Here is a 24301-nt window from a genome sequence, read left to right as displayed (position 1 = left end):
TCCAATGTGTTTCATTTGCTATGTTCTTTCCAAAGACTCAGACTCCCAACTTGAGACAACTATCTTGTAAATGCTGTGGCTTTAAGAGAAGATCTAAGAAAAGGTACAAATAACCCATTATAGAGATTATAATGCTAAGTGCAATAAGTTAGAGAAAGACATATGATTTCACTTATATGTGAAATCTAAGCAACAAAACAAATAAGCAGAAGGGACGAGAGAGAGAGAGAGGCAAACCAAGAAACAGATGCTTAATTATAGAGAACAAAGTGATGGTTCCCAGAGGGGAATGTTGGGGGGGGGGGGGAAATGGGCTAAAAAGGTAATGGGGATCAAGGAAGGCACTTGTTGTGATGAGCACCTGGTGTTGTATATAAGTATTAAATCACTATATTATACACCTGAAACTAATATTACACTATATATTAACTAATGAACTAAAATAAAATCTTAAAAAGTCAAAAAAATGAAAACAGGAAACTCCTCACTTAAGAAGAAACAACCAACATCTCGGGCAGAGTACTCTGATTTAACTGATGTTGTCTTGCTCATCTCTGAGAAACTACCACAGTCATAAATAAAGGAGCTTCAAGAGGAGACCACTGGTGTTGCCTCATTTTTATTTGACATCTCATAACATAATCTGCACACTCTGTGCTTTGAATTAGTGCTACAGGTCCCCTTCAGTTGTGGAAGAAGGCCAAAGATGGATAGAAGGCAAGTATGTTAGAGATTTCCTGAAGTAGACACCTTTAAACAGAAGGAAACCATTTCATATCCAGAGAGCTGGGGATAGGGTCACACTCAAATCATCATGCCCAGCTGCATTCACTTAACTCTTTGACTATTAGTTCTCCACATTGTCTCATACATATCTAAGAGAGCAGCTCCAGAATATCATCTATATTACCCCTGCATTCCTCTTTCTTAGGCTTCCCTGTCCTCCTTCTCCCCCCTCAGGAGCTTTCTCATTGCTCCCTTTACATCTTTGTTCCTCAGAGTATAGATAAGGGGGTTGACACTGGGAGTGACGATGGTGTAGAAGAGGGTGAGGAACTTGCCTTGGTCTTGGGAGTAGCTATTGGCTGGCTGCAGGTACATGTAGATGATGGTTCCATAGAAAAGAGAGACCACCGTTAAGTGAGAAGAGCAGGTGTTGAAAGCTTTCTTGCACCCTGCTACTGATTTGATCCTAAGCACAGTGGTAGAAATCATGCCATAGGAGATAAGGATCAGGGAGAGGGGCACCAGGAGAAGGGCAACACCCAGGACAAAGGCAAATGTTTCCACCAACATGGTGTCTTCACAGGACATGGCAATAAGAGCAGGCATCTCACACAGAAAGTGGTCCACTTTGCGGCGCCCACATCGGGAGAGTTGCATTGTCTGGGGACACATGACAAAGGAATTTAGAAAGCCACAGAACCAGGACACAATCACCAATTGCAGGCAGAGATGTGGGTGCATGACCACGGTGTAGTGCAGGGGCCGGCAGACGGCCACGTAGCGGTCATAGGACATGACAGCCAGGAGAACACACTCGGTTGAGCCCAACACCATGTAGATATAGAGCTGGGCCACACAGCCATGGTAGGTGATGGTCTTCTCTGGACCCCAAAGGTTCCACAGCAGCTGGGGAACAATGCTCGTTGTAAAGCAGAGGTCCAAGAAAGAAAGGTTCCCAAGAAAGAAGTACATGGGAGTGTGGAGCCTGGTGTCCATGATTGACAAGAAAATGATGGCACTATTGCCCACAAGGGCCAGGATGTAGAAGACCAAGACAAAAGCAAAGAGAATTACCTCCAGTTGAGGTCGATCAGAAAAGCCCACCAAGATGAATGCTTGTTGGTAGCTGTCATTGTCTCTTCCCATAATCTTCACCAGCTCTATGGAAACACACAAGAAACTATTGGATAAGATAGCAAATGGAGGCTGTGCCCAGCACTCTCCAACTTCCATGTGTAGATCCATGAAGTTAGGAGACTCATTTGCCCTTTAACATTTTTTTTATCATATACTTATTGATAGCTATTGTATGCAAAGCAGTATGTCTGATTATCCTGGAGAGTAGATGGATTAACTCAGAAGTTGCCCTCCTTGGTGAATAATGTTTGCAAATAATGAGAAGGGAGAAGGTAAAAGTTCTCTAAAAGATTTGTTAAAAAGCTCAGTGTTTTGCAAATTATTCCCAATTGATCAGGGAAGCCCCTATAGCAGAGTTTATATTATAGGACACAGTTGTACCTGAGAGGTTTTGTTTTGTTTTGTTTTGTTTTGGTTTGGTTTGGTTTGGTTTGGTTGTTTTTCAAATAACAAATAATAATTTTACATGATGTATATTAAGCAAAATATGTTTCGAGTAGAGAAAGTAGTACATGCGCAGACACATAGAACCAAACTCACAGATGATGTTCAGGAAATTCATAAATATACATGTCGGGCAATTCCTTAACAACATGTAATTTTATTGAGATTAAACACAGTAACTTTTGACATTCACTATAAGAAAGAGCTGAGATGATAGAATGGATTCTACCTCTGTTCAAGGCACATCTACTAATGTGTGTCCTAATTTCCAGTTTCTCTCTCCATACCTTGGCTTTTCCTTGTATAAGCTAGAAAGGAGGTTACAATCCTCTCAAATCCCCACCCAGACCTCACATATGTATGGGACTGGTGGCTTCAGCAATGTGCCCTGAACATTTTTAGTTTTTCATGGTTTCCACAGTTCATGCCAAGGGCTTTGACGGGGCTCAGCCTTATAGCACTAGAATCTACTTAGGCTTGTGTCAGCCATGGTAAAGCAAATGGTAATAACCAGTAAGAAATGGCTTTATGCAACATGAAAGGAAGCAGTGGAACACTTTGAACTATGTGTATCTCTCTGTGGCTGCAGTTAGCATCTGTCTAGCTTAACAGTGAAGAAGTTATGAACACTCTCTAGCTGGGCCTGCAAGCAGGAGTTCTGTGAGTTCCAGGCATAGGACCCTCTTGTAAAAACCCATGAAGAGACAAAAAGGGGCAGAGAATTATTAGAAGCAGCCAACTGAAAACCCAAGACTGTGTGATCTCAGTAGGTCAACTAAGTACTCACAGAGAGACATTCCCACACACACTTTGCTGCTGCTGGTTGAGAAGAACAACTTGCACTTTTGTATCCATAAACCTGTCATAAGCTTTCATCCAAGTTCAAGAGATTGCATAAAGGGATCGCAGAGAGGTAAGGAGAAATTTAACACAAATTGCTTAACAACATACATCACTTAGGACCTGACTCCTCAACCAAAAATGGAAAGTTACCACATTGATTTCTTTATGATATAACTATTCTAAGTGACATTTCTCAATGTGCTATTCCTTCATTCGAAGGTAATCTGATGTTCATTGTTAAGTGAAACATCCACAAGCTCACCAAACAAATATTTCAGGTACAAATTGCCATAGTTGGTTTTTTCATGTGTTTTAGCTCATATCCTTAGTCTGAACCATAAAATTGCAAGGAATGGGGCTGAAGGAAATAGAAATTGAAAAGGAATACAGTTACTCAAATACCTGTAGTAGTTCAGTTAGCACATAATGTTACAAACATGTACTAATTTTAAAAACTTCAGCCTAAGGATCTGAAATTGGATTGATGCATTGGGCTCGATTCTCTGACTGGATCTGCACCAATCCACAAAAGAGAACCTGGAAAATGATATTCTGTGCCTACTGAATGGGACTAAAGAATGCCAAGCCGTAGAACTATTTTTTGTCTGTTTTTGAAAGACAGTACATCCTAAAAGCCACCACTCTTTCCACATTTATATTAGGTTAGATGTTTCACAGAGCTTTTCCACCTACAGTTATAGGCCATTCTCACAGCAGCCCTGCTAGATGAACAGACCCAACAATAGGATTTCGGTTTAGAGATGAGCAACCTCAATGACAGAAGGGTCCAAAAGTAGACAATGTTTGCATGACAGCTTTATATCAGAGCAAGGTCCACAATGCCAGCGCCACCCTTTAGCTCAAACTTCCATTCACTCTTCATTTGTCCTGATCCTATGTATTTAAACTTGTTTAAAGTTGGCTATTTCCTACTGCTTCTCTCAATAATCTGCACATAAAGGTTTAACAATGAAATCTATCATTACGGAGAAAAGCTGTGATCATTCTCAACATTGCCAGGGAAGCCTTGCAACACTTGATTTGTCTCTGTCCCAAATGAAACTAAACACAGAGATTTTCTGTTCAAAGTGGCTCTCATTTCATTGAAGAACTCAGAAGGATGATCTGATGTGTTTGCATTAAGGTCAGGAACTGCCTTTGGGTCGGCCCAGCTAGGAATGCAGAAGAAGTAGAACATAGTCTCTCCTAATCTGTCTGTCATATATTTACTCTTTTTAGAATTGGGTGTATTCAACCTTTTTCTGAACAGAATGCAAACTGTAGTTAATGTGAAAACTGGCATTGAGAAAACTCTTACACAGGTGCCCTAACAGATATAAATCTTAATAGAGTAATCACACATTAGAATTATATATTCACATACAAGGGACCAAAGATACAGAAATAAAACTCATTGCTACAACTAAGCTCCTATCTACTTCCTCACTCTTGTTTCTCCCAGAAAGTGGAAGACCTACTATTATGTCAACCCTCCTTACTTCAATTCCAGAGATCAACCAGGAGTTTACTCAGGGAGAAAGAAGGCAACTAACTCTGGTCCCTTTTAATTTCTGGATCTTCCAGGAGAAATTCCAACAGAAACTGATGGGGAAGTGAGCACCAAAATACAGTCTGCCCCATCGAAATGTTAATGAACGTTTAAGTAGCACAGTTTTGAAATTAACTACGGGCTAACATTCTCAGGACCAGCCTGAGGTAGCATCTCCTCTGCAACTAGAGGATAGAGTGGCATAGTGCCACATTTCAAATCAGCATATTCTATCTCATGCACATATATACGGGTACCCTAGGGTTATGGAGATGACAGATGACCCAGAGGGACAGAGGGAAGCGCACCTATTTCCAAGAGCTTTAAAGAATTTACATAAATGTCATTTTATTGGTGCATACCAAGGGCATTTAATATTCTGTCACCTTGGGAATTTGGAAAAGTCTGGGGGCCTGGGGACAGATACCAGTTTGTTTACAGAGCTAGGACTTTAGGGACTGGTGTTCTCATTCAAAGGTTGGCTCAGTCCCCCAGGTATAAAGGCAGAACTCAGGAGGAGGGCATCACGGAAAGTTCCCAAACAGGGGACTCAGGTCTTCTTGAGGGGAAAACTGATTTCTGGGTTTCATGTAAAAATAGAAGTAGAGCAATTTCTTCATTTGGCCTGGACTCACAAAGTTAAAACCATGAAATTGTAGAGAGGCAAGCATTGAGATAGTTGAATTTGCAACCTCTAGCATGGGAAAGAATGGACTAAGAGAAAATATCTAGGAAACTTCTTGGGTCTGTCATTGTCATATTGAGACACCAAGAGAAACTTCACATTCCCCCTCTACTACCCAGTGTATAGTATACCTTCTACATGGATGGTACCACATTGTGAGGCTGCTGTTCAGCCAGTCCAGCCAGGGCAAGTGAGCGAACAATGTCTATGCCCCTCCCCTGCCCATATTCACCATACAGACATCTTTCCAGGGGCCAGGCCTCCCACAGAACTCCCAAACAGAAATACATGGTAGGAATGTCAGCCTTCCATGCAATTGACAAAAACAATTTGACTGCAACATTTTATTTAGCTCTTTAAATTGGCAGTGGCACTACCTATTTCATTAGGACAGGGATATCTGAGAAGTAACAAAAAATCAAATAGATCTGATTTTATTGGGTCCTATAGCTGCTCACTCCGTATTGATTAGAACATACAATCTTGCATACAGCTTAGAAAAGATGAACTTAGAATACTATGTATAAAGGAATTAACTTCTGGGTATGTTTTGACTTACTCAAGGCCACATTCCTAGTGGATAGTGGCTGCCCAAACTACAATCAGCTCTCTCAGACCTTTCTAACTCACACTGTATTCGATCAAATAGCACGCAACTGGTACTCACTGAGGTGGAAGATAATTAATAATTAGATTCGAATCAAGACTTTTCCAGCTGCAAGTTACAAATTTAAGCCCTATTTTCAAAGAATAAAACCGTGTTTGCTGAATACAATCCTGTCTTTTCATGGACTTCAGAAATACATAGTCTTATCTAAAACTGGAGATAATTTTTGCATTCGAACCTTAGTATGACACCTTTTTCCTTCTACAGTAACGGAGTTTGGAGTTTCTTCTTTGATTTTGCATTTCCCTTTATTAGAAGGGTAAGGTCCATCACAATAAAGTCTGTGACAGAAAAGGGATGTAAACTGATGCTCATATACCTAATTATCTGACACCTAAACTATCTTTTCATATTTCAGGTATTATCTGAATCTTTTAAATATACAATTAAGCACCCTGAAAATGGTAATAAGTTTTTATTCTTTACTCAGATAACAAATATTGCTAAAATTCTTCATTGTGCTAAAATTTCAGTTGGATTTGTGAATTTGTGTGTACTAAGCATAGCTATATATTTTTATATTTTTTTCCTAGAACTCTTGGCATGTATTATTTCTTAGTATCTGCTTATAAACACATTGAGATTCACATAAAATAGCTTAACTTTGGGTATCAACAATTTTGATAGAGTATTATAATTGTTAACAAGTCTTCTGAATTCCTGTGAAGTCTGCATCTTGGTGTTTGGATACATGTATTTGCAACTGTTTCTATTTGTTTCAGTTTAGGTATGTATGTGATATCTTGGCAATTAAGTACTTAGGATTCCCATTTAGAATGTAAAATTCTTAAAGCCACAATCCTATACATATTTAGAACTTATAGAAATTTTAGAAATTATTTGGTCCTTGAACAGTAATAGCAATAATGAAAAAATCAGTCGGAGACTTGACTAATACCTGGCCCTTACGTTTGGCCCTTTCTTTGTAGGGAGACACAAAACATGGGCAAGTACCCATCATTTCCAGGCCAACAGTTCTCAAAGTATAATCCTAGACCCAGCATCATCAGCATCACCTGGGAATTTGTTAAAATGCCAAATTCTTTTTTTTTCTATTACATGTGCCTTCACTTTTTCCAGCTTTATTGAGACATAACTGATATATAAGATTGTATAAGTTGAAGGTGTACAACGTGATGATTTGACATATGTGTGGACTGTTAAATGATAACCACAATGGGGTTGACTAGTACTTTCATCATGTCATATAATTAACTTTTGTGCATTTGTTTGGTAAGAACATTTAAGTCCTACTCTCTTAGCATCTTTAAAGTATAATACAGTTTTGTTAACTATACTCACCATGCTCTATATTAGAATCCCCAGAACTTACTCATCTTTTAACTGAAAGTTTGTACTTCTTGGCCAATATCTCTCCCTGGCCCCCCATTGCCCACCCCCCCCCCCCGGCCCCTTGCTTTTTCTATGCCTTTGTTTCTATGAGTATGGATTGGGGGGGGGGGGTGGTCATTGTTTTTTAGAATCCACATATAAGTGAGATCATACATTGTATTTCTCTGCCTGATTTATTTCAAGTAGCGTAATGTTCTCAAGGTCCATCCATGTTGTCACAATGTCAGGATTTCCTTCTTTTTAATGGCTGAATAATAAACCATTGTGTATTTATTATTATTATGTTGTATTTTTGTATATTGTATATTTATATATTGTGTTCCAAATTTATGCCATTCATCCACTGATGGACACTTTGGTTGTTTCCATGTCTTGACTACTGTGAATAATGCTGAAATAAACAGGAACATGCAGGTATCTCTTTGAGCTAGTAGTTTCATTTCCTTCAGATATATATATATGGGTTTAATGGATCATATGACAGTTCTATTTTTAAAAAATTGTAGGAGCACCTGAGTGGCTCAGTCAGTTAAGCATCCGACTTCATCTCAAGTCATGATCTCACAGTTTGTGGGTTCAAGCCCTGTGTCAAGTTTTGTGCTGACAGCTCAGAGCATGGAGCCTGCTTCGGATTCTATGTCTCCTTCTTTCTGCCTCTCTCCCACTCATACTCTGCCTGTCTCAAAAATAAATAAATGTTAATAAAAAGGAATTTTAAAAAACCATATACTATTTTCCATAGGAACTGATCAATTTCCATTCCCTCCTACAGTGCATAAACATTGCCTTTTCTCCACCTCCTCACCAACACTTGTTATCTCTTGTCTCTGTGATTAGAGCCATTCTGACAGGTATGGGGTGATATCTCATTGTGGTTTTGATTTGCATTTCCTAGATGATTAGTGATGATGAGCACATTTCAACATACCTGTTGGCCATTTGAATGTCTTCTTGTGAAAAATGTCTATGCAGACCGTAGCCCATATTTTAATCAGATTGTGTGTGTGTGTGTGTGTGTGTGTGTGTGTGTGTCATTCTTTTTTTTGGGGGGGGGTTGTTTTTGCTATTCAGTTGTATTAATCCCTTATATATTTTGGATATTAACCCCTTGTCAGATATATGATTTGCAAATATCTTTCTCATTCTGTAGATTGCCCTTTCATTTTGTTGATTTTTTTCTGTTATTGTGAAGAAGCTTTTTGGTTTGGTGGAGTCCCACTTGTTGATTTTGCCTTTGTTGCTTATACTTTCAGTGACAATCTGAAAACGTTGTCAAGACCAATATCAAGGAACTTTTTCCCTGTTTTCTCATAGAAGTTTTATAGTGTCAAGTTGTACACTTTATGTCTTTAATCCATTTCAAGTTAGTTTTCCTAAATGGTATAAATTAGGGATCCAATTTTATTCTTTTGCAAATAATTATCCAATTTTCCTGACACCATTTATTGAAGAAACAATTTTTTGCCCCCACTAAATATTCTCTGCTTCCTTGTCAACTATTGGTTGATTGTATATGCAAACATTTATTTCTGGGCTCTTGATTCTCTTCCATTGGACTGTATGTCTATTTTTTTAATTTTTTAATGTTTATTCATTTTTGAGAGAGAGAAAGTGACAGAGCACAAGCGGGGAAGGGGCAGAGAGAGAAGGAGACACAGAATCCAAAGCAGGCTCCAGACTCCAAGCTGTTAGCATGGAGCCCGATGTGGGGTTCAAATTCACAAACAGTGAGATCATGACCTGAACTGAAGTCAGACATCCAACCGACTGAGCCACCCAGGAACCCCGTATGTCTATTTTTCTTTAATAGTGCCATACCATTTTGATTACTATAGCTTTGTAATATAGTTTAAAACCAGGAAGTGTGTTGCTTCCAGCTTTCTTCCTCTTCCTTAAGATTCCTTTAGTTATTCATGGTCTTTTGTGCTCCAATATAAATTTTAGGATTGTTTGTTTTGTGTGAAATTCCATTGGAATTTTAATAGGGATTGCATGGAATCTGTAGATGGTTTGGGGTAGTATGAAAATTTTAACAATACTAATTCTTCCAATCCATGAACCATGAAAGATACCATGGGGTACCTTTCCATTGTATCTTCTTCAATTGTACCCAATGGGGTACCTTTCCATTGTATCTTCTTCAATTTTTTTATAAAAGTCTTTTGGTTTCGATATACAAATCATTCACCTTCTTGGTTACATTTACTCTTCAGAATTTTATTGTTGTTAATGCTATTTTATTTATTTTTAAGACATTTTATTGTTAGTATATAGAAATGCAACTGATTTCTGTGTGTTGATTTTGTATCCTACAACTTCATGATAAAATTCCAAATTCTTGAGCTGTATTTCAAAGTTGCTAAATGAGAAATTCTGGGTGGGTCCCAACCATCTGTTTTAATAGAGCCTCCAGGTGATGCCTATGCATGCCAAGTTTGAGAACCACTGCTGTATGCTTACATCTCTTTATATTTAAAGTTCCCTTTAAAGAAACTTACAATGTTTGAGTAATAATCTAAAGATATTAAACAAAGATATATATTGGATCAATTAAACAGTTTGTATTGGAAAGTTTTATTATCCATGTGAAATTTTTATGTGGTTTAAAGTAGAGAGTGTTTTTTAATCAACAATAAGTTCAAAGCTTTCTAAGGATATTTCAGGAGAATTTTAATGATATCAATTAATATAGTGAGCTATAAATGCTTCTACTTACTTTTTTTTGAGATGTCCCTGAAGATAGTAAGACTTTGAAGCAACTAACAAAGAGAATAATCTACATTACCTCATGCCTATACCTGGAAAACCTGGTTAGTTGAGAGGGAAGGCAATCAGGAGAAGGTAATAGGAGCCACCTTGCTCAGGATGGAATATCTTTAAGAGAGAGAAGAATATTGTGAAACACCTAAATTAACCAACATTTTTTGGTGTTTTGCTGTAAAACCTTAGAATAAGACCAACTGGGGCTTCAATTCCAACTTTGCTTCTTAATAGCTTTATAATTTTGATGAATTGTCTAACCTCCTTAAGCTTCCATTTTTCATCAGTAAAATGGAAACATGAATAATGTTTACTTCAAATGATTTTCATGATGATGCAATGAAAAAACAATTAAATGTAAAATGTTTCTCACAATGCTGATACATAGTGAGAACTCCATAGACAGTAGTTATAAATCACTGCTAAATCAGTCTGTGCTTTGGTCTGGGAACATCTTCAGAACCAAAAAGGTGATAAAAGTGGACCAAGCCATGTATTTTCTCGCACAGTTCTTAGTGGGGAAAACGAGTTCAAAGCTGCACTTTGAAGAAGACGTTCAAGATGGAACCTAGAAAAAAGAATGGAATATTATTTTCTTTGATGACTCATGAGTAGATCATTAACATTGATTTTGTGGAATTATTGGCAATCATAGTCTTTTTCATCTTTTTTGCCTCTGTAATACCATTCTGATTCAATCCACCCCACAAATCTACTTCCCATTCCTCCTTTTCTTTTCATTTGCTCTTCATAGGTTCTCTTGGGAGAGTGGGTAAAGAAATAGAGGTAACATGTATTTGAAAGTCTATATTTACCATTTTCATAAGAATGTATCATACATAAAGAAATATGCTTACATCAAAAAGTGGACATACCCATGAAGCCACCAAAGGGAAGAAAGAACGAAAAAGAAAGTAAGGAAGAGGAAAGAAAGAAAGAAAGAAAGAAAGAAAGAAGAAAGAAGAAAGAAAGAGAAAGAAAGAAAGAGAGAGAGAGAAAGAAAGAAAGAACAATCAACACAACTAAAAGGCAACTGACAGAATGGGAAAAAATATTTGCAAATGACATATCAGACAAAGGGCTAGTATCCAAAACCTATAAAGAACCCTCCGAAATCCACACCTGAAAAACAAATAATCCAGCGAAGAAATGGGAAGAAAACATGAATACACACTTCTGTAAAGAAGACATCCATATAGCCAACAGGCACATGAAAAGATTTTCAACATCACTCCTCATCAGGGGCATGCAAATCAAAACCACACTGAGATATCACCTCACGCTGGTCAGAGTAAGTTATAAGTTACCCAGTCTGTGGTATTTTGTTATGTCAGACCGAATGGACTAAGACATACAGTATGCCAAAACTTATAAGATATAGCAAAAGCAGTCATAAGGGGCAAATTTATGGCAATAAACACCTATATTTAAAAATAAGAAAGATCTCAAAGCTAAAAGTATTAGGAAAAGAAGAACTAAATCCAAAGTTACCAGAAAGGAGAAAATAATAAATATTATAGCAGGAAAAGTCAAAGAGCGAATAAAAACAATATATTCACTAGGAAAAAAGCAGAAAACTCAAATAAATAAAATCAGAAATGAAAGAGGATACGTTATAATGGTAAGCTTAGAAATTAAAAAAAAAAAAGATTATAATAGACAATTGTGAACAATTATAAGCTTCAAAATAGATGACCTAGAAGAAAATAATAAATCCTTAAAAGCATATAATCTACAAAGACTGGATCCAGAAGAAATAGAAAACCTCAATAGATCAATAATGAAGGAGATTGAATCAGTAATAGAAAACCTCCCAAGAAAGGAAATCCCAGGACCTAATGGTTTCCCAAGTGAATACTGCCAAACATTCACAAGAGAATTTGTACCAGTTTTTTTTAAACACTTCCCAAAAATAGAATAGAGAACACTTCCAAACTTATTTTGTGAGGCCAGAATCATCCTGATATCAAAATAAGGCACTCAAATGGCAAACAGGCACAAAAAAAAATGTTAAACGTCACTAAACATCAAAATACAAATCAAAACCACAATGAGATATCGCCTCACAACTGTTCAGATAGCTATTATAAAAATTACAAGGGATAACAAATAGAGAATCCTTGTACAGTTGGTGGGACTATAACTTGATAATCTTTATGGAAAACACTAAAATCTTCTAAAAAATGGACTCAATATAGAGAAGAAACTGAGGGTTATTGGAGGGGAGGTAGGTGGGAGATGGGTATTAAGGAGCACAGTCATGATGAGCACTGGGTGTTGTATGGAAGTGTTGAATCACTAAGTTGTACACCTGAAACTAATATTACACTGTATGTTAACTAACTTGAATTTAAATAAAAGCAGTATGAATCTTCCTCAAAAAAAAAAAAAAACTAAAAATATAACTACCACGTAATTCATCAATTCAACCTTTGAGTACATATCCAAAGAAAATAAGATCATTACCTCGAAGAAATATTTTCAGTCCTATGCTAATTGCAGGATTGTTCACAGTAACCAAGATATGGAAACAATCTAATGAATAAATGAAGGAAGAAAATGTGATATACATGTACAATAGAATATCATTCAGCCTTAAGATAAAAAGAAATCCTACCACTTGTAACAACATGGATGAACCTAAAGGATGTTATGTTATGCTAAGTGAAATAATCCAGACATAGTAAAACAAATATTGCATGATCTCACTTATATGTGGAATCAAAAATAGTAAAACTTATAGAGGCAGAGAATAGAATGGTGATTAACAGGAGCAGGGGGAGGCAGAAATAGTGAAATGTTGGTCAAAAGGTACAAACCTTCAGTTATAAGATGAGTAAGCTCAGGAAATCAAATATTCAGCATTCAGACTATAATTAACAATATTATCTTGTAGAATCATGGTGGTATAACATGTCTTTGTTTTGTTCCCCATTAATATCAAAATTTTGGTAATTATGAACAAAAATGACCCTGTGGGACCTGTGAGATCTAACACCATAGGCCAGGGGACTCGGTGGGAGTCTCACCCCTGTGCATTAGATAATAGGCAGACAGATCTCAGCATGGGCTGTGTAACTGGTAGGAGCCTATGAACCAATCTGAGGCACCTTCAGCCACATCTCCTGGAAAATGCTGAATTGGACAGATACACATGGTTGAGCGAGCCTTTGTAGAATTCCAGGTTTCTAGAGAAGTTCCAGTACTCCAGTGGAGCAAAAAACATGTGAACTTGAATGCATTCAGGTTGGTAAGACGAACTTTGTGAGTATTACCCCCTACCACCACCACCTTGGCAGTATAAAGAAAGAGGAAGCTAAGGAGCTCTCCCACAAGGGAAAAGGGAGAACAGTAAGTGCCCACTTCACCAGCTGTGTGAACAATGCAAAAGAAAGTCATTTTTCCCCATAGTACCCAGAGTGTTAACATAAGAACTGGGAGGAGACAGATCAGGACAATAGCAGATAAGAATACCAGAGGGCATAAAGGCAATCTGGTTTCCACTGACTGGAGGATCCCAAGGATTCTTCCCAACTAGTCAAAGGTACACCCAATGCCCCAAGTGTCAAACCCACACTTCTTCCCACTCTGCAGCCAGCTGCTTGTGCCAACTTCTGAGAGTGGCAGACAGGAAGTCCAAGCAGAAAACAAGCCAGGCTGTGTGAGCAAGGGAGAAACCACAATCTTGACCTATATCACCACCTGTAGGAAAACCAGAAGGAAGGTTCTGGCAGCCAGCCTACTGAGACTAAGATTGAGAGAAGAAAACATAAGCTTACTAATCATGCCAAAAAAGTAAAGAGGAAATGTGGAGCTGGTACAAAGTCAGAGAAAATCTCAAATATAAATAGGACAAACAAAATATCTCTCTAGCTGAAGGCAGCTAGGGAAAATTAGAGGAGATGACTGCTACCTCAAATGTGAAAAGAGCAATACAAACCTCCAAAGAACATGAAGAATCAAGAAAATATAATATCGCCAAAAGTTCATAATAATAATGCAATAACTAAACAGAAAAAGTCCTTCTGGGTGCCTGGTTGGCTCAGTCAGAAGAGCATGTGACTCTTGATCTTGAGATCATGAGTTCAAGTCTCACATTGGACAGAGAGATTACTTAAGATAAATAAATAAATAAATAAATAAATAAATCCTGATATTTAACCAATAAAGAATTCAAAGTAGTTCTTCAGAGGAAATTCAGTGAGCCACAAGAAAACACATATATTTAACAAAATCAGGAAAACAATATGCAAACCAAAAGAGAAATATGACAAAAAGGTAGAAATCAATAAAAAAAAAAGAACTAAACAAATTCTGGAGCTAAAGTATTCAGTGAATAAAATGAAGACTACAATGGAAAACATCAACAACAGAAACTATCAAGAATAAGACAGATCAGTGAGTTAGAGGATGGAAACTTTGAAATAACCCAGTCAGAGAATGAGGGGAAAAAATGAAAAAGAGCAAAGCATCTTGGTAATCTATGAGATACCATCAAAAGAACCAATTCCAGAGTCATTAGAATTCCAGAAGGAGTGGGAGAAGGGAACAAAAAGTTTATTGAAAGAAATAATGGCTACAAGCTTCCCAAACCTGGAGAGAAAACTAGACATATGAGCTTATGAAATTATAGACCACCTAATTATTTCATATCCAAACAATCTTCTCATCTTCTCCAAGACACATTATAATCAAACTGTCAAAAAATCAAAGACAAGAAGAGAACCCTAAAGCAAGCATTGACCTACCATCAGCTTTCTCAGCAGAAATCTTACAAGGCAGGAGAGAGTGGGACAATGTATTCAAAGTGATGAAGAAAACAAAATCTAGTATAAAATACTCTGACAAAGTTATCTTTCAGAAATGAAGAAACAATAAAAGCATTCCCAGAAAACAACAGTTGAGAGAGTTCATCACTGTTTGACTTTCTCTATAAGAAATGCTGAAAGGAATTCTTCAAGCTAAAATGAAAAGAAGCTATTTAGTAACATGAAAACATACCAAAAAAAGAAAACAAAAAAAGAAACAAACAAAAAACATATAACACACTGGTAAAGGTAAATAAATTAAGAAAACTTTAATTCTGTAATATGATGATATGTTAATAAGTTAACTATATTATAAAGGTTAGAGGAAAAGAGCACAAAAAATAACTATAGATACTATATTTTCTTAACAAATACACAGAATAAAAAAGAGTTAAACTGAGCCACTAAAAACATAACATAGGAGAGACATCTAGAGTTTTAGTTAAAAAAAATCAAAGTAGCTATCAGTGTACTATGGATTGTTATATCATTAGAATATTTTATGTAAGGCACACGGTAACCAAAAAGGAAAAACCTAGAGTCAATTCAAAAATATAAAGACAGGAAATTACAGTCTACCACAATAAAAGGTCATCAATCTACAATAGTCGGCAGTATGGGGGGGGGGGGAGTAGGACTTACAAAATGACCAGAAAGCAATTAAGAAGATGGAATTAGTAGGTTCTTACATATCAATAATACTATAAATGTAAACGGATTGAATTCTCCAATCAAAAGTCACAGAGTGGCTGAATGGATTTTAAAAAGAGTCAAATATATGCTGCCTCTAAGACAGTCACTTAAGATTTAGGTCCACACATTAAACAAATCAACCCAAACTGAGAGTTGGTTCTTTGAGAGAATTAACAAAATTGATAAACCCATAGCCAAACTTATCAAGAAGGAAAAAGAAAGGACACAAAGATATAAAATCACGCATGACAGAGGAGAGATTACAACTAACACCACAGAAATACAAACAATTATAAAAGAATATTATTAAAAATTATATGTCAACAAATTGGGCAATATGGAAAAAATGGAAAAATTCCTAGAAACTCAGACACAACCAACACTGAAACAGGAAGAAGTAGAAAATTTGAACAGACCCATAATCAGAAAAGAAATTGAATCGATTATCAAAAATCTCCTAAAAAACAAGAGCCTTGGACCAGATGGCTTCCCAGGGGAATTCTACTAAATAATTAAAGAAGAGTTAATATTTAGTCCTTTCAAATTGTTCCAAAAAATAGAAATAGAAGGAAAACTTCCAAACCCATTCTATGAAGCCAGCATTACCTTGATTCCAAAACCAAAGACCCCAATAAGAAGGAGAATTACAGGCCAATATCCCTGATAAACACAGATGCAAAAATTCTCAACAAGATATTAGCAAATTAAATTAAACAGTACATTAAAAGAATTATTCACCATGATCAAGTGGGATTTATTCCTGGGCTGCAGGGCTGGTTCAATATTTGCAAATCAATGTCATACACCACATTAATAAAAGATAAGAATCATATGATCTTCCCAATGCATCCAAAAAATTTGACAAAATATAGCATCCATTCTTAATAAAAACTCTCAACAAAGTAGGGATAGAAGGAACATACCTCAGCATCATAAAAGCCGTATATGTAAGGCCTGTAGCTAAAATCATCCTCAATGGGGAAAACCTGAGAGCCTTTCCCCTAAGGTCAGTAATGGACAAAAATGTCCACTCTCACCATAACTATTTAACATCGTGCTGGAAGTCTTAGCCTCAATCAGACAACAAGAGGAAATAAAAGGCATCCAAATCAGCAAGGAAGATGTCAAACTTTTGCTATCTGCAGACAACATGATAGTCTATGTAGAAAATCCAAAAGACCGCACCAAAAAAAAAAAAAAAAAAATGCTAGAATTAATACAAGAAATCAACAAAGTCACAGTATATAAAATCAATGTGCAGAAATCTGTTGCATTTCTATACACCAAAACAAAGGAGCAAAAAGAGAAATCACGGAATGAATCCCATTTGCAATTGCACCAAAAACAATAAGATACCTAGGAATAAACCTAATAAAGGAGGTAAAAGATCTATACTCTGAAAACTAGAAAACTTGGCAATGAAATTGAAGACAGAAAGTAATGGTAAAGCATCCCATTCTCAAGGACTGAAAGAGCAAATATTGTTAAAATGTCTATACTACCCAAAGCAATCTACACATTCAATGCAATCCCTAGCAAAATAACAACTACATTTTTCTCAGAGCTCCAACAAAAAACCCTAAAATTTCTATGGAACCACAAAAGATCCCAAATAGCCAAAGCAGTCCTGAAAAAGAAAAACAAAACTGGAGGCATCACAATTCCGGTTTTCAAGTTATATTTCAAAGCTGTAGTCATCATAACAATATGGCACAATCACAGACACATAGATGAATGGAACAGATAGAAAACCCAGAAATGGACCCACAAACATATGGTCAACTAATTTTTGACAAAGCAGGAAAGAGTATCCAATGGAAAAAGACAGTCTCTTCAACAAATGGTGCTGGGAAAACTGGATAGCAATGTGCAGAAGAATGAAACTGGACCACTTTCTTACACCATACAGAAAAGTAACTTCAAAATGGATGAAAGACCTAAATGTGAGACAGGAAATCATCAACATCCTAGAGGAGAACAGAGGCAGCAACCTCTTTGACCTCAGCTACAGCAACTTCTTAGACACGTTGCTGAAGGCAAGGGAAATAAAAGCAAACGTAAACTATTGGGACTTCATCAAAATAAAAAGCTTCTGCTCAGTGAAGGAAACAACAAAACTAAAAGACAACCAATGGAATTGGAGAAGATACTTGCAAATCACATACCTGAAAAAGTGTTAGTATCCAAAATCTATAAAGAACTTATCAAACTCAGCACCCAAAAAACAAATAACCCAGTTAAGATGTAACCAAAAGTCATGAATAGATACTTTTCAAAGAAGACAGACATATGACTAACAGACACATGAAAAGATGCTCAATATCACTCATCATCACGGAAATACAAATCAAAACCACAATAAGATACCACCTCACACCTGTCAAAATGGCTAAAATTAACAACACAAGAAACAACAGATGTTGGCAAGGACGCAGAAAAAGGGGAACACTTTTGAACTGCCCGTGGGAGAACAAGCTGGTGCAGCCACTACAGAAAACAGTATGGAAGATCCTCAACAAAACCAAAAATAAAACTACTTTACAATCCAGGGGCGCCTAGGTCTCAGTCGGTTAAGCCTCCAACTTTGGCTCCAGTCATGATTTCATGGTTTATGTGTTTGAACCCCGCATCGGGCTCTGTGCTGACAACTCAGAGCCTGGAGCCTGCTTCAGATTCTGTGTCTCCCTCTCTCTGCCCCTCCCCCCTCACACTCTTCTCTCTCTCCTTCAAATATAAACAAACATCATTTTTTTTTTAAGAACTACCTTACAATCCAACAATTGCACTATTGATTGTTAACCCAAAGGATACAAAAACACAGATTTGAAGGGGCACGTGTACCCTAATGTTTATAGCATTATCAACAATAGCCAAACTATGGTGAGAGCCCAAATGACCGAAGAATGGATAAAGATGTGGTATATATACACAATGAAATCTTGCCATTTGTCATGACATGGATGGAGCTAGAGAGTATTATGCTAAGTGAAATAAATCAGTCAGAGAAAGACAAATACCATATGATTTCACTCATATGTGTAATTTAAGAAGCAAAACAGATGAACATATAGGAAGAGAGGGAAGAAAAGGAAGAAAAGGAAAGAAACCACAAGGACTCTTAATGATACACAACAAACTGAGGGGTGATTAGGGATGGTGAGTGGGAGATGGGCTAGATGAGTGATGGGTATTAGGGAGAGCACTTGTTTTGATGGATATTGTATGTATGCACTGAGTATTGTATGTACGTGATGAATCACTGAATTCTCTTTAAAAAAATATTGCACTGTATATTAACTAACTAAAATTTAAATTTAAAAAAAGGAAAAAATGGGGCACCTGAGTGGCTCAGTCAGTTGAACATCTGACTTTGCCTCAGGTCATGATCTCATGGTTCATGGTTTCGAACCCCACATTGGGCTCTGCACTGACAGTGTGGAGCCTGCCTGGGATTCTTTCTCCCTCTCTCCCTCTGCCCTTCCCCCATTTGTGCTTGTTCTCTCTCTCTCTCTCTCTCTCTCTCTCTCTCTCTCTCTCTCAAAATAAATAAACTTTATAAAAAGTTAAAAAAAAGGAAGAAAAAAACAAATAAATTACACTAATAGCTGGTTTTGAAAAAGATAAACAAATTGGCAAACCCTTACCTAGACTAAGATAAAAAGAGAAGACTCAGCCCAGAAATAGAACAAACAATCCTAAAATTTGTATGATACCATAAAAGACCCCAAATAGCCAAAATGATCTTGAGGAAAAGAACTAAGTAGGATGCATTATGCTCCCTAATTTCAATCTATATTGCAAACTATAGTAATCAAAAGAGTATGGATTTGACTAAAAACTAGACACAGAAATCAGTGGTACAGAACAGAGATTCCAGAATACACCCACACATATGCAGTAAATTAATTTATGACAAAAGTTGTGAATATACAATGGGAAAAAGATTATCTCTTCAACAAATGGTGTTGGGGAAAACTGGACAGAGACATGCAGAAGAATGAAACTAGACTACTTTCTTACACCATATACAAAAATTAACTTGAAATGGATGACAAATTTAAACATAAAACCTGAAATCATAAACTTCTAGAAGAAATCCTAGGGGGTAATCTCCTTGACATCAGTCCTGACAATGATTTTTTGGATTTGACACCAAAAGCAGAAATAAACAAGTAAGACTGTATCAGACTAAAAGTTTCTGCACAGCAAAGGAAGTCATCAACACTATGAAAAGAGAACCTAAAAAATGGGAAAACAAACATTTGAAAATCATATATCTGATAACGTGTTATATCCAAAACATATAAACATCACTAACTATATCAACATCACTAATCAATTCAATAGCAAAAAGATATGATTAAAAAAATTGGCAGACAATCTTAACAGACATTTTTCGCCCAAGAAGACATACAGCAATCCAACAGGTAAATGAAAAAGTGCTCAGCATCACTCATCATCAAGGAAATACAAATCAAAACTACAATGAGATGTCATCTCACACCTGTCAGAATGACTAAAATTAACAACTCAAGAAACAACAAGAGTCAGTGAGGATGTACAGAAAGGGGAATCCTATTGCACTGTTGGGAGGAATGTAAATTGGTGTAGGCACTCTGGAAAACAGTATGGAAGTTCTTCAAAAAACTAAGAAACAGAACTATCTTTTGATCTAACAATTCTTTATTGTTATTTACTTGAAGAAAGTGAAAACATTAACTCAAAAAATATATATGACTCCCATGTTCAATGCAGCATAATTTATAAGAACTGAGATATGAAAACAACTTAAGAGTTCATCAGTAGATGAATGGGATAAAGAAATATGGTATATATACACAATGGAATACCATTTAGCTATACAAGAAGAAGGAAATCTTGCTATTTGCAACAATATGGATAGACCTTGAAGGCATTATGCTAAGTGTAATAAGTTAGACACAGAAAGACAAATACTGTATGGTCTCATTTATTTGTGGACTCTAAAACAAAACAAAACAAAAATGAGTGCATAGAGACAGAGAACAGATTGTTGGTTGCCAGAGGCAAGGTTGGATGAGATGGGTAAAGCAGGTTAGAAAGTACAAATTTCAACTATAAAAGAAATAAGTCATGGGAAGGTAGTGTATAGCAGGTGACTCTAGTTAATAATACTTTATTGTATATTTGAATGTTGCTAAGACAGTAAATGTTAAAAGTTTTCATTGACAAGAAAAAATATATAACTATGTATGCTGATGGATATTAACTATACTCACTGTGGTAATCATTTCACAGTATATGCTACTACCAAACTATTATATTGTACACCTGAAACTAATATAATATTATATTTCAATTATGTCTGAATTTTTGATAAAAACAGAAGGTTCATAAATAAAATCAGAAATGAAAGTAGAGGGGCACCTGGGTGGGTCAGTCAGTTAAGCGCTGGACTTCAGCTCAGGTCATGATCTCCCAGTTGGTGACTTTGAGCCCCGCATCAGGCTCTGTGCTGACAGCTCAGAGACTGGAGCCTACTTCAGACTCTGTGTCTCTTTCTCTGCTCCTCCTCCTCTCATGCTCTGTCTCTATCTCAAAAATAAGAAAGCATTACAAATTTAAAAAAAAAAAGAGAGAAATGAAAGTAGAGACATTACAACTGATATCACAGAAATACATATGATCACAAGAAACTATTATGAACAAGTATATATGCCAACTAATTGGATAACCAGGAAGAAATGGCTAAATTCCTAGAAACATAAAACTTATTAAGACTGAATCAAGAAATAGAAAATGTGAAGAGATCAATGAGTAAGGATACTGAATCAGCAATTTAAAACCCCTGACTACAGAAAATTCCAGAACCAGATGCTTTTCCTGGTGAATTTTACCAAATATTGAAAACAAAATTAATCCAATTATTCTTAAAATCTTTCAGAAAATTTAGAGTATGAAAAATTCTCATGCTGATTTATGAAGCTAGCATTAACCTCATACAAGAACCAGATATAGATAGTACAAGAAAAGAAAATTATAGATCAATATCTCTTGTGAATATAGATGTAAAAAATCTCAAAAAAATTAGCAAACCAAATTCAACATGTTACAGAACCTGGTCTGGATTACCCAGCGGAAGAACCAAGCAGCACTCGGACATCTTGGAAGGCAGGAGGTTTATTTCACACCGGCAGGCTCAGAGGACATCACTCTCCAGAGGTCTGAGTCCTGAGGCTAAGCATGGGGGACAATTTATAGTCTGTTACTTCCGCATTAGTGGCAATTTGTCAGCTTGGCACGAGGGGCAGGAAGAAGAACCCAGAAGGAGAGTCTTTGGGCGGGGACTAGAATTCCCCTATCAGTCTTGTCGGCCATCTTATAACATAAATTTTCCCTATCAAACAGTGATGAGGTTTGAGGGTGGGGGGTGGAGATCCAGAGCTGACAGCCAAGAAAGAATTCTTGAAGACGTCTTTGATGCAAAATTGGGATTTTATTAAATCAAGGAACAGGACCTGTGGGCAGGAAAAGCTGCACTGAGGTTGTGCACTGGTTGTATACTATTGAATTGGGGCAGTAAAGGCAAACCAGAAGTTCCAGAGAGATTTTCATAAGCTAAAGACTCACAGATTACTGGAGGCCTAGCTATTGCCAACGTAAGGTTGCTTTTCCCTCTAGTAAAGCATTAATATTAAGATAGTAGGGAGTTCCTGAAGAAATGTTATACTTTGTATTTGTCTCAAGTATTTGTCAATGGGCTGCAGGTTATAATGACTTTCAATTTTATCTGCCATTTCGTTCTTGACTTTGTTTCCCACATCACTGTGGAGGGGAGGTGATGTTGGGGTTCCAGGAAACTGAGTCTATAGGTTTCTGGAGATTAGGCTATTGATTTCCTTTTTCTTGTATTTTACAAAGATATTTGTAAACTCATGGAGACTTTATCAGCTTAATGATTTGTCTTTTGTCCTTCCCTTTGTCCTTGGGCAGCCAGGAGTGCCTGAGAAATGGAAAGCCACACATATCGCACATGGGGGTGGGGAAGCAGGTAATGCTAGCTTGTGCTTGGCCCTCAGCTTGCTTTATGGTCCCTCATCAAAAGCACATTAAAAAGATGATGCATTATAATCAAGTGGGACCCATTCCTGGGAAGTTGGGATAGTTCAACATATGCAAATCAATAAATATGATATACCACATTAATTGACTAAAAGGTGAAAATCATATGATTCTCTCAATAGATCCAGAAAACGCATTTGATAAAATACAATATCCCTCTATGACAAAAACCCTCAACAAATTAAGAAACATACTGCAACATAGTAAAGGTCTTGTAGAGCAAATCCACAGCTAACATGATACTGAATAGTGAAAGATTGAAAGCTTTTTCTCTAAACTCAGGAATAAGAAAAGTGTGCCCACTCTGGCTATTCATTCAAAATAGTACTGGCATTTCTAGCCAGAGCAATTAGGTAAGATAAAGAAATAAAAGACATCTGAATCATAAAGGAAGACAAAAAATGGTCTTTATTTGCAGATAATATGATATTATATAGAGACAATGTTAAGGACTCAGCCAAAAAAAAAAACTAATGAAACTAATCAAGGGATTCAATAAAGTTGCAAGATATAAATTCAACATACAAAAAAAAATCTATTGCATTTCTGTGCACTAACAATGAACTAATTGAAAAAATAGCAATACTATTCACAAGGGCATCAAAAACAATAAAATACTTAAGCATAAATTTAACCCAGGAAGTGAAGGATCTATACAATGAAAACTACAAGACTTTAATGAAAGAAATCACAGAAAACACAAACAATTGGGAGGATATCTCATGCTTATAAATCAGAAGAATTAATATTATTAAAATGTCCATCCTACCAAAAACCATCTATAGATTCAATGCAATCGCTATCAAAATCTCAATGGTATTGAGATTCTCTCTCTCTCTCTCACTCAAAGTTAAATAAATAAACTTAAAAAAAGAGAAAAATGGTATTTTCACAGAAATAGAAAAAACAATTCTAAAATTTGTATGGAAACACTGAAGACCATGGATAGTGCCAAGAAAATCTGAGAATGAACAGCATATCTAGAAGCATCACACTTGCTAATTTTAACTATACTACAAAGTTATAGTAATCATACAGTGTGGCTCTGGCACAAAAATAGACTCATAGACCAGTGCAGCAGGATTAAGAACCCAGAATCCTCACATATACATTCAACTAATATTTGACAAGGGAGCCAAGAACACACAGTGGAGGACAGATAGTTTCTTCAATAAATACTATTGGAAAAATAAAATTGAACCCCTATCTTACAATATTCCCAAAAATTAACTCAAAATTGATTAAAGATGTAAACATAAGACCTGAAGCCATAAACTTCCTAGAAGAATACACAGGAGAAAACCTCTTTGATATTAGCCCTAACAAATTTTTTTGAATACTAGACCAAAAGTGTAAGTAATGAAGACAAAATCAGCTGGGCCTACATCAAATTGTAAAACTTCTGAGCAGCAAAAGAAACAACCAACAAAATACAAAATAGGCAGCCTATGGAATGGGAAAAGGAGTCTGATAAGGAGTTAATATCCAAAATTTATAAAGAACACATGCAACTCAGAAACAAATAAACAATCTGA

The 24301-nt window shown here is 36.4% G+C and overlaps 1 protein-coding gene across 1 annotated transcript; it reads right to left on the bottom strand.

Moving 5' to 3' along the window:
- Window positions 1–927: 927 nt before the first annotated feature.
- LOC132680222 (putative olfactory receptor 2W6) lies at window positions 928–1872 on the bottom strand. The gene has a single exon (XM_060634012.2). The coding sequence runs from the start codon at window positions 1870–1872 to the stop codon at window positions 928–930; it is 945 nt and encodes a 314-aa protein (XP_060489995.1).
- Between the last annotated feature and the right edge of the window lie 22429 nt (window positions 1873–24301).

The sequence above is a fragment of the Panthera onca genome, chromosome A1 (genome assembly GCF_046562875.1).
Source record: "Panthera onca isolate mPanOnc1 chromosome A1, mPanOnc1 haplotype 2, whole genome shotgun sequence".
Lineage (NCBI taxonomy): Eukaryota > Metazoa > Chordata > Mammalia > Carnivora > Felidae > Panthera > Panthera onca.
Note: the sequence above shows the minus strand (reverse complement) of the source record. Positions and strands in the feature narration are given on the sequence as shown.